Source organism: Eptatretus burgeri, chromosome 4 (assembly GCF_056783735.1).
Source record: "Eptatretus burgeri isolate ZD-2024b chromosome 4, Ebu_testis_v1, whole genome shotgun sequence".
Taxonomy (NCBI): Eukaryota; Metazoa; Chordata; class Myxini; order Myxiniformes; family Myxinidae; genus Eptatretus; species Eptatretus burgeri.
The window spans coordinates 67,803,015-67,815,257 of NC_140964.1; the positions used below are offsets into that span (position 1 = coordinate 67,803,015).

General features: G+C 44.2%; 1 protein-coding gene across 6 annotated transcripts in view; it reads right to left on the bottom strand.

Moving 5' to 3' along the window:
- AKAP9 (A-kinase anchoring protein 9) overlaps positions 1 to 12,243 on the bottom strand; it is a 172,142-nt gene that overhangs the window by 106,715 nt on the left and 53,184 nt on the right. For all 6 annotated transcript variants that reach the window (XM_085878544.1, XM_085878542.1, XM_085878540.1 and 3 more), the window contains 5 exons: positions 4,030 to 4,230; positions 3,816 to 3,889; positions 2,786 to 3,692; positions 2,403 to 2,564; positions 2,105 to 2,218 (listed from right to left, as the gene is read on the bottom strand). In XM_085878544.1, coding sequence (XP_085734670.1) covers positions 2,105 to 2,218; positions 2,403 to 2,564; positions 2,786 to 3,692; positions 3,816 to 3,889; positions 4,030 to 4,230 — 1,458 coding nt within the window. The remainder of the gene's footprint in view (positions 1 to 2,104; positions 2,219 to 2,402; positions 2,565 to 2,785; positions 3,693 to 3,815; positions 3,890 to 4,029; positions 4,231 to 12,243) is intronic.

Here is a 12,243-nt window from a genome sequence, read left to right on the forward strand (position 1 = left end):
ATAAAATCACAAACTGGTCCAACACGTGGAACATGTCTTTCAATCCAGACAAATCTCACACTCTCACTATGTCTCTTCGAAAGGAGCGTTTAGAAAACCCCCCCATCCACTTTCTCAACAATCCTCTGGAAGAAGTCTTTTCTTTCAAGCTTCTGGGTCTCACTATCTGCCATGACCTTTCCTGGGAAAGTCACATTTCCAACCTCGCCTCAAAAGCCAGTCGCCGACTGGGAATCCTCCGTCGTGCAAAGTCCTTCCTCGGCCCTCTTGAGCTCCTGACCACTTACAAAGCTTTTGTCCGTAGCCTGATGGAGTACTGCTCTCCCTTCTGGGCTGGTGCTCCTGCCTCCCACCTTTCTCGGCTTCACGCTGTCGAAACCAGGGCATTTAAGATCATCGGCATCTCCTGCAATGAAGCTGAGTCTTTGGGCCTCTCACTCAATCACCGCAGGTTGGTCGGTGGTCTTTCTGTCTTCTACCGACTCCTCTCCAGCCATGCCCCCCCTGCTCTCTCTGCAATTTGTCCCCACCACATTTCCACAGGGTGCTCAAGGTCCACCAACAACCCCCTTCTGGTAAAACTACCAAAATCACGAATCACTGCTCATCTTCACTCTTTCATTCCTCTTTTTTCCTGCCTTTGGAATAAACTTCCTCACTCTATTCTTTCCCATTCTTCCCTCCAGGCTTTCAAAACAGCTGTTCACCACCACCTCTTATCTTCCCCCATCCAAATCCTCGATCTTTTCTACCCCCGATAATGGATTATAATCCACCCAAGCCCACTTCCTTCAATTCCCCTGCTTTCCTTCCTGAAAGTCCCTGTAATGTCCATCTTCTCTTCGCCATGTTCCCCGTCCCATCCCCATCCCCATCCCTCTCCCTTCCACAGTTCACCTAATGTGTCTATTCCCCACTGTTTTGTCCCTTCCACTCCCAACCCTCTTGTCTCATGCCTCCTTGCTGTGAGTTGTGTGTTAGCTCTCATACGAGCCTCGACCAAGGTATACAAAAAAAAAAAAAAAAAAAAAAAAAAAGGTACATGTCTCAAATCCTCCCTCCCCACCTCCAACAACCCCTGCTTTTGTAGTCCCCTGTTGAAAGCAATATTGTTGCTGACATATTTCGCTCTCGTTTCAAAATCAAGTTGGTTGTGCTAGACCTTAAAATGACGAATCCCAATCATTGCAAACCATTGGATTTTACATTCCGCAAGTGCATTCACGATGTGTGTCTCCAGCTGGGGAACGAGAAAGACGGTAAATGTCAACTCTAAAGTTGAGTCGTAAACGTTGTTTTCGAGTTGCTTGGATGACAGTTTTCCTTCAAGGCCTAAGTTGATGGCCTTTCAGCCATCCAATGAGTGCTTCATTATGTTTTCTCTTGCTCCAAGTTATTTCCTTTTGTAAGCCAACATCAACTTCTGAGTACTATACACCATTTGTCTACAACAGGGGTCTCCAACCTTTTTGGGCGGAGGGCCACAAAACCAAAGTGGTGAGGGGCGGAGGGCCGCACCCAAAAAAAGGACGCTAAATTCCAAAAAAAAAGAAAAAATTTAATATGCGGAAATTAAAACAAAAATTAGTGCTGAATATATTTTTCTTGCCAATGAATAGGATAAATGAATAATCGTGTTAAAAAACACGTGTCAAATATGAATCAAAATCATAATAAAAATTACAGAACGCTTTGATCATTGTCCGTGACAAATTGGCAGTATCGCGGGCCGCATTGTAATGTAAACTTAATATGGCGCCGCGGGCCGCATAAATCCGTCTAAGGGGCCGCATGTGGCCCGCGGGCCACAGGTTGGAGACCCCTGGTCAACAAGATACATTTTTCATTCTGCATTATTCCAATCAATCAGTGTTTAAGCTCTTTCCTTGAGTTTTTTTTTTTTGCTCATGCATGAAAGAATAAAATCTTCCAAACCAAACACACATAAAGCAAATGTCAGGGAATTCTTCCACCATCTTACAATTTTCTGAGGTTGAAAAATATGCCAGCTACTGTGCATACTGAAGAAACATCGTAGCGAAGTTGTGAAAACGAAGCTTAGAGGACAGTAACATATTTACAGTTTGCAGTCTGACCAAATGACCTGCTGAATTTGGAGATCGCATTGTGACACCTGGTCCAGCAACTCCTGCTGCCGCTGCATCAAAGCAGCTACCTCCTGCTGCCGGGCCTCCTCTGCATCACTCAGCCTCTTGGTCTACCAATAAATGAACAAACAATTCCCATGTACACTTATCAAACCACTCTGACAGTCACCACAAGTTGTGGATCTGCTGGCTGGTGAAATTGAGATGCAATTATTAAAAGGTTCATGCCTTTGTCAAAGTAGTCACAAACATGACAACTATTATTTTTCAAAACCAGTTTTCTCTCCTACCCACCTGCTGTGGAATAAGCTCCTCCTGCTGCTTTTCCTCTTGGAGGTGCAGGTGGTCCAAGACCTCCTGATGTTTTTCCTCTTGGAGTATGAGCACTTGCCTCATATGTTCCAAACGTTTCTGGAATTCTTCTTCTAACACCTCTCTCTGTTGGTCCAACTCAGCCTAACAACAAATTGCAAACGCTTCACTTTGATTACAACACAACAGTACCATAAGACGTGTGACGTTTCAAAACATTGCTCAAGATAATATACGATTTGGAATTTTTTTTTTTTTTAAATGCAGAACAAAGCATTCACTGCAGTTTTTGAAAAAAAATTCCACCGAAGGTCTTACCCCAAAAAAATCCGAAGATGAAGAGATAGTCCTTCAAAAATCCTTACCTCTTGAGTCCTATTCACATCCAACTGGCTTTTTAGTTCCTTCTGAAGTTGGGAAATCTCTTCCTCCTTCTCCAACTTCCGATCGTACTCTATTTGGAGTTTCTGCAGTGTCTCGGCCATTTCAACATCATGCCGTTCCCTTAGTTTCCATATTTCATCTTGTATTTCCTTATCAAAGTTATCTCGCAGCAGAGCAATTTGTTCTTGGTACATCAGCTCAACCGCGTCCCTCTCACCACTTTCCTCAAGTGCATGCAAGTCACCGAGTTTTTGCCTGAAGGAATCTCCCAACTCCTGCACCAACCGATCTTGCTCTTCTTTCAGCCTGTTTATCTCATTCATGTGCTGCTCCTTTTGGCTCACTTGAGCCATCTCCAGCTCTTCTTGATGGGCTTCATGCAACATGGCCTTCAGCATCTCAATGTCCTCTTGGTGTTTCTCAGCCATGCTGATCTTTAGTTCTTCTATATCCCCATTGTGCTCCTCAAATAAGGAAGCTTTCAGTGCCTCCATCTCAGTCTTCACAGCCTCTGATTCCTTTTGATATCGTTTTAGTTTTCCCTCCAAATCATTTATCTCATCGTTGCGTTTATTGGAAAGATCCGTAATGAGGAGTTCCACATCATTCTGATGACTTTCTTGTAAAGTTCGTCTGAGCACTTCCATCTCTTGTTTGTGATCATTTGACATCACATTTTTCAACTCCTCAATTTCACATTTGTGTTTCTGAAATGTGTCACTTTCGTCATTACCACTGTCACCCAACTCGAGCTTCAAAGTATCCACTTCTTGCACACGAGTTTCTTTTTTCTCCTGAAGCAGATTTGGTTGAACTCTCAACACATCAGTTTTATCTGAATTCTTTCCGAAGTCAACTTCAAGGAAGTCTTCTGGACTTCTAGTGATTCTAAAAAAAAAAAAGTGCAAAAGGACAACACGATAACAAATGACAATTACACGAAAGGAGAAGAAATTCCAAACAATACCAGATGGATTTTCCCTCTAATGCCATAAACACGAAGCAACAGACCTTTCCTGTGACTCCTGGGTTTTTCTGCTTTCTTCAGCATGCACAGCGAATTGGATCGTCAGATTAGCCATCACCTAAAGCACAATACAAAATAAGATAAAATGCATACCTATTTTAACTGCACAAATCACATGCTAAAGCATCTGGATGTGCAGAGACCTCATGTGAACAGCTGGCTGGACATACAACTGCCTCATGATGACTCAAATCTTACCCGTGCCACCTCCTGCCGAAGATGCTCCTCATGCTGTTCACGGAGGTTCCTCAGTTCTTCTGCATGCTCTTGCTGTAAATGTTCCATCACATAGTTGTTGAAGTCATCCTCTTTTGTCGACGGTTCACTTTCTGATATGGATGCTCCCCCTTTGACAAGCAGCCTATCCGTGTCGGACTCCGCACGCTTCTGCAGATCAACCTTCAAAGGGAGGAAGGAGTATAAGAAGTGATCACGAGACAAACGCTTTCCTTCGTCATAGTTTCTCATCTTTTAGTGTTCCTTTTGGGAACCTCCCATGATAATTAACACTGTTATTCAATGAGTGTATTTTCAGGAGGAAAATTATCCATACATCTATATTCTATATACAGTAATCCCCCGTTTCTCGCGGGGGTTACGTTCCAAACCTCCCCGCGCTAAGTGAAAATCCGCGATGAATGGATGCCTCCCCAAAAAAAAATCGACTCGTCTGGTCTGTTCGGTTTGGGAGTGATCGGGTTTGAGGTGCCCGAGATTGACTCGTCTGGTCTGATCGGTTTGGCAGTGATTGGGTTTGAGGTGCCGGAGATCGACTCGTCTGGTCTGGTCGGTTTGGGAGTGATTGGGTTTGAGGTGCTGGAGATCGACTCGTCTGGTCTGGTCGGTTTGGCAGTGATTGGGTTTGAGGTGCCGGAGCTCGACTCGTCTGGTCTGGTCGGTTTTGAGGTGCTGGGTACGAGCAGTGCTCGTCCAACGGTGGCAAACCTTTTTCCTTCCCGAAGCATATATCGAGCACCTTAACCTTCTCCTGGAGCGTCAGGACCTTCCTCTAGTGCTTCGGTTCCTTGCCAGAAGCCTTAGAAGGTGCAGGGCATTTGGGCGGCATCGTGGGGCTTGGAGTAAAAAAAAACGCAGAAAATATTCGAAGTTCACAAACTAAACTTTGTCTCGTGCGTTGTGTGACTGGTCGAGCGCCACGCATTATAATTTATATTTTGTATATTATTACCGCGATGTACCGGGGGAATCCGCAGAAAAAAATTAGTTACGTTCCAAGGGAAAACCCGCGATGAACCGGGGGCGTGATAGAGGTGAACCGTGATAAAGTGGGGGTTGACTGTACATCTATATTCTAGAAAAAAAGATAAAGGCGTTTCTGTGTGTTCGTCGCAATCTTAGCTATCAGGAATAATATGTCAAAATCACTGCCGTCAAAACCGAGAAATGTTTTAGGCAGGTTTACTCGAGAATATCAGTGAAGAAGTGTAAGTTTAGTGACTTTGAAAACGTTAATGTGAGATGTTTGAAGGTAATCATGTGACCTGGAAGTGCTTTGACGTTGACCCTTGAAGAAAAATTATTCAGGGAAAGGTAAACGTTCATTCCACTTTGTCTTCTTCCATTACTACTATAAGGACAAATCATATCTATTCCATTATTCTGATACTCATTTGGAAATGTAGTCCTACGGTCCAACCTTTTACTACATTTGCAGTGAGGTGCTTCTGACTAATATCTGTACAGACTGCTGTGTAATTACCCACGATCTTTAGCATCCAAATTATTTTTATTGCCACTGCACACATTTGTACTAAATTAGTTTTTGATAAATATACGTTATGTTAAATTGTGTTTTCAGGAATTCAAACCTTAATGAAGAGCAGTGCCCAGCTGATGATCCAGATAATCAGAAAATCAGTCATTTGCTTGGTGTGTGTGTGTGTGTGTGTGTGTGTGTGTGTGTGTGTGTGTGTGTGTGTGTGTGTGTGTGTGTGTGTGTGTGTGTGTGTGTGTGTGTGTGTGTGTGTGTGTGTGTGTGTGTGTGTGTGTGTGTGTGTGTGTGTGTGTGTCTCCTTACCAATATAACGCTTTTGATTTTGTATTCCTACCGCTATATCGTGTTGTAGCTAGGTCAAAATGGAAGTCAAATTTGGGTCATAAATCTCCGGCAGCAAAACAAATCAAATCGATTAGAAGCGCACGACTGAACAAGTCAGTTTTTAGCACAAAACCAAAATCATGCACACTGCATAGCTGCACATCGCGATGTGCGACCTGTATTTGACTATCCAACTGTGCAACTCGACATAGGCACTATGTCAGTGATATGTCAGTATTGTTGTGCCAAAAATGGAAGGGAAAGCCACCCTCAATGTCCTACTCCTTGCTCCTTGAGTAAGGTAATGTTCAACTATCCCCCTGAACTGTCCCTCTGTTGAGAATGCTCATGAAAGATGACACATTAGAGCCTGCAAACTTTTTGAAGAACTTACAGAGGTACAACTGTTGCTTCCAAATAACATCTTTTCCAAATGACATCTTCCAAATCAAAAACATCTCAAAGCCGATCAGTACATACATCTGAGTGATGCCATGAATCATGACGTCGCTTCCAGTAAAGTTCGCCAGCTGGTTATTCTCCCATCGTCTTTCACTGGTGGACCACATTACATGCATGAACTAAATGCAATGTGCGATGACCGGATCTATGGCTGACTTGACCGATTTATTTATTTTACATGCAATTGAAGTTGGGCTGAGATCACTCGAGAATTGCTCTCAGGAAAAGAAAAAAAAAAAACCACGTGCCCGACATTACATAATTGCCCATACGTTCAATTTGAAGTAGAAAATACTTTTGGATCTTATGGTGAAACAACAGATCTTCGGTTCCATATGCTGTCACAATTATACTCTCGAGTGGCAGAAACGTGGCTGACCACATGCTCATATTCTATCATGGCTCAACGAGAAACTGACACCTGAGGATATTGACCATATTGTTTCCGGAGAAATCCCGAACCAGAATGTTGATCCAATCCTTCACGATATCATCAAGAATAACATGGACCATGTGGATAACTCAATCCATCCAACCTGTGCATGAAAGATGGTATTTGCTCAAAAAGAAAAATCCCGAGCACTTCATAAGTGACACGCAAACCGGACACGATGGACATCTGTTTTCAAGAAGAACTTCGGCTGAAAACTGTGGATACACAGCAACACTGACCAGCAATTAAAAGGAAATTCATATGGATAAAGGATGGGTTGTGCCACACAATCGTTTCTTTATGTCGTTTTTTCAATGCTCACATCAACGTAGAGATTTGTACGTCCATAAAGAGCATTAAATATGTCTGCAAGTATATCTACAACGGCTGTGATCTGACTGTGTTTGAGATTCAAAGAGATCGTCGGGGGGGGGGGGGGGTCGATGAGAAAGAGCAGTATCAAGTCGGGAGGTATACGAGTACCAATGCAACAATATGGCACAGACTGAGGTTACAAATACACAACCGCTACCCCCAAGTTATTCATCTCAACATCCATTTGGAAAATGGCCACAAAGTCGACTTCACGAATGAATGAGACAGCATGTGAAAAAGCTGCAGATACACCAAACACAACATTGACTTCATTTTTCCTTCCATGTCAAAGCGATGTTTTCACAAAAACATTGCTATACAATGAAATTCCTCAGCATTATACCTGAAATGCATCCACAAAGCAGTGGAAGTGTCAACTGCAAGGATGCCCAGTTCCGGATCATAATAATATTATAAAGAGTTGTGATGCCTCAGGCCGATTCTATTCACTCCATCCAAGTAATGTGGAATGCGACAACCTTCGACTGTTGCTGCATATCGTGAAAGGACCGAACAGCTCTCAAGACATCCAAACAATTGATGGTTACACAGGCAGTACGTACAGGAAGGCATGCAATATGTTTGGCCTTCTCGAGGATGACCAGCAATGGGAATATTCAATGCAGGATGTGGCGCTGTGTCTATCACCTTCCCGAAATGCGGGCCGTATTCGTACTACTGCTGCATCTGTGTGAATTACCTAACCCTCTTAAGCTGTGGGAAAATTACAAAGAGGCGATTGGCAGAAGATTATCCACAAGTTGCAAGAAGCGAATCCGCATGTTCAAGTCCAATACAGTGATGAAGTATTCAACAGTGTGTTGACTGAATGAGAAGATAAACTTCTGTCATTACCTGGAAGTAAAACTCTTGACACATACGTTCTCCCCCAACTCAGAACTGCTGACAACTCTTTGGTCAGAGAGGTGCTTTAAGAGACCAGTTATGATCGCAGTGAAATGGAAAGTATCGTCAGCTCTCGATCGTGCTCCCTCATGCCTGATCAAACAGAAACGTACGAGAGGATCTGCCACCTTGCAGCAACAAAGCTGGGATTGTATTCCTGGATGCACCTGGCAAAACGTACTTGATAAATCTCATTATTGCCAAGTTCAGAATGGAAGGTAAAATAGCGCTTGCCATAGCATCGTCAGGTATTGCAGCAACTCTGCTCAAAGGCGGAAGGACGGTGCATTCTGCCCTCAAATTATCCCCCAAACCTGGCTTCGGTTGACAAACCGATATGAAATGTGAAAAATGATTCTGGATGAGATATGCTCCTCAAATGTTGCAACTTAATCATGTGGCACGAATGTACAATGTCAAGCAACCAGGAATTCGAGGCACTTGACCAAACTCTGCAAGATATTCGACAAAACAGTACACCCATGGGTGGAGTAACAGTTCTTCTTGCTGGTGATTTCAGACAAACTTTGCCCATAATTCGGTGGGGTACTCAAGCCAATCAAGTCAATGTGAGTCTAAAATAGTCAGTGCTGTGGTGAGATGTTGAAAAAAAAATGATCCTCCGTACCAACATACACGTGCACTTACAAGGAGATACATAGTGCAAACCAGTTCGTGACTCTTGTGATGGTAAAAATCGAGCCCGATACCATTGACGGCCTCATCCCCCTTCACAAAAATCTGGCTGCAGTTGTGAGTTCTGACAACAATTTGATCAACAGCGCATTTCCTAATTTTTCACAAAATTATGGAGACACCGATTGGTTGTTACAACCGGCAATATGAGCCCCACGAAACGATGTTATGCATACACTGAATCAACGACTGTTGGAACGTGTGCCATGAACGTGAGAAGAAGTCACCGATAAATCCATTGACACTGTTGAGGATGTGGATGAAATTGTTCACGACCCTGTTGAGTTTCTGAGCTCGCCACCTCCTCAGGGCATGTCACCTCATGAACTGAAATTGAAAAGTGGGTACACCAATCATGCTTCTTCGCAATCTGGTTGCCCAAAAATTGTGCAATGAAACTCGGTTGGTCGTATGGCAGCTGATGAAAAATCTCATAGAAGCTACGATCTCCATCGGAGAGTTCTCAGCAGAGAATGTGTTAATTCCCCACATACCACTCATTCCCAGCGACTGTCCATTTGAATTCAAGCAGTTCCAATTCTTGCTATCTCTGTCATTCGCCATGTCGATAAACGAGGCACAAAGACAAACATTGCACCAAGCAGGACTCCATCTAGCCCAACAATGTTTTTCACATGTCCAGATTTACATCGGATGCTCCAGAGTTGGGACAGGAACAAATTTGTTCATATATGTATATGATGGACGAACCAGGAAAGCAGCATTCCTGGAAGTTCTTGCATAAAATATGCCCGATTCAATCAGTGAGTAACAAAGCCTTCAATCCGTTGAAGAGGGGTATCCTGCGAAGATGTGTGTGTATGTGTGTGTGTGTATGTGTGTATATATATATATATATATATATATATATATATATATATATATATATATATATATATGTGTATATATATATATATATATATATATATATATATATATATATATATATATATATATATATATATATATATATATATATATATATATATATATATATATAAAATTTTTTTTAAACGAATTTGGAAATCGATCACACACAACATTCAGGTTCCTTTAGCTCAGTTATGTCGATAAGTGCATGTTCCATAGACAGCTCACCTTCCATTGTTTAATGGGCAGAAATCAATTAAATGCGCTGTGTTTTAATTTAATAGTTAGGGAGCGATCACAACACAAAGGAAGACGCCCCTCCCCCTCTTCTGCGAAGAGAAAGAAGAGCCCTCCCATCCTGAATCACGAGACGTAAACAACTCCCTCCCACCCGTGGTTGAGCGGGGGATGGAGCACGAGGGCATGAGTCACGCCGGGAGCAGGGGAGGGGGCGAATAGGGATAAAAAAGGGACACTGCTTGGTTCAGGCTTTGCTTGCAGTAGGCCTTCGGGTTCTGCTTGGCTCGGGTTAGGGTTGAAGGCTTTTTGCTTCGGCTTGGCTTTTCAGCAGGCCTTCGGGTTCTGCTTGGCTCGATTCGCTTCATCGAAGAGAGTCAGCTGCTTTGTTCATCGAAATAGAGTTGAGCTGGTTGCTCGGCTCGAGCTTGTTGGTTGTTCATCGAGAGAGGAGCGCCAGTTGCGAGAGTCGCGAGTGTTTTGCGCTCTACTTCGTCGTCCGGGTTCGGCTGGCTCTTTTTAGTTCGTGGAGCTCTTTGTTCTCCGCTTGGTTCCCGGCTTGGTGCGACTCCTTGGCCTCATCTTGGAGGTGGTTCTTCGGGGAAGCGACGCATCGACGGGAAGGATCAGCGCCTCGTCTGACCAGCACGTATTCAGAAGCGCGAGAGGATTTGCTGCAGCTCGGGAAGGATCTCGGCTCACGGCGATTGGATCCAGCTCGCTCTCGCTGGAGCCCGGGTCCGAGCAGCTTGAAGACCACACGAGGTGGAGAGGTTTGAGATAGGTTCTGGGTTTCAGCTCATCTTTCCCTCCGAGTTGAAGTCCTTATTAAAGGCATCAGCCACCATTTCTTGGGTGTGTGTGTGCGTACGTGTGTTTGTGAGCCCGTCTAATAAGTAGGAAACTGTTAAGTGCCTGTGTTGTATTTGCTTTACATTTCATAATGGAACTCGGCTGTAGGTTTTTGCTCGTGTCTTTTTCCCCATCCCCCCATTCATTGCATTGCCTGAATGGAAATAAATGTCCCCATTGTTAAATGTCACCTGCTCATTGCGTCCCTTCCTCACATTGACTGCCATGGAGCATTCGGAATGTTAGCTGGCTGATAAATAGCCGATATAACGTACATCTGGTCTGACGGGGCTTGGTGATATAAAACCGCTCAGCAATCGCAAACGGAACGAGCTGCTTAAAGCGGCTCGTTTTCGTGCAGGCTCCGTTGAGGTGTAGATCCCCGGCATTTCTGTCTGCGCGAATAATTAGGTACATCAACAATTTGGCGATCAACCCTGTAGCACGTGGACAGAAGAGTTGGCTGATCTATGGTGTGGTTAACAATACCCACAGCTGGGTTTCGGCGTTGATCCGGAAGCTACGACTGGATTGCTTGTTCGGTGGGCATGCGGCCGCAATTGGGCTAAAGGCGGTCGTCCGCACGCTGAACGGGCGGAAAATCTACAACAATTTATATACATACATACATATATATATATATATATATATATATATATATATATATATATATATATATATATATATATATATATATATATATATATATATATATATATGTGTATTGTTACGGCTGTGAAAATTCGCAAACCACCATTCAGGTCCCGTAGGTGAGATAACTCAAAGTACATGTGTAGTTAGCTCCAAACCCATTGTTTAGAGGGAATTTATGTGATTCATTGGGCTGCGACGCTTTGAGATAGCCGTTTTTCTGTTCCATCTTTATTTTGAACCAACCACGTCTCAACCGCCATAACCATCAAACCACCACCGATAATACCCTCCACCACCCTCACCTCTCTCCTTCGATGGCCATTCCCGCACCACCTGTGAACACTGAGCGTCGGGCTGTCTTGGGCTCATTCAAGATACGCACCGAGACGCGAGTGCAAATAGCGGCCTTTCCGAGGGAGAATTCGGATCAAGAATGCTACACGCCCACTTCTGATCCGTCCAATTAGCAAGCGCGGAGCGGCTTGGCCCCGCCTCCAGGCGCATCTGTGTGAAATCCATATATGCAAATTCTCGGATCAGGGGAGGTTCATGCCCACTTTTCCTCCGTCCAATTGGCGAGCGTCGCTCCACCCCCGAGGTCATTCTGATCCGGAAATTTGCATATTGTTTCTCCTGCCAGCCTAAAAAACGGCGAGCTCCAGGCGAATCGTGGCAGAGTCAGTTTTTGGTTGGACGGCAGAGTGTGGCAGCAGGAGAGTGTGGCAGCGGCAGAGTGTGGCAGAGAGTGGAGTCGGGTGGCGAAGGCATAGAGTTTGGTTCTGCAGTCGGCTGAGGAGAGTTGTGGGAAGAGGCCAAGGAGCTCGGGTCCGAGGCAAGAAGGACGGCGGTCGGCGACGAGGTCACGCTG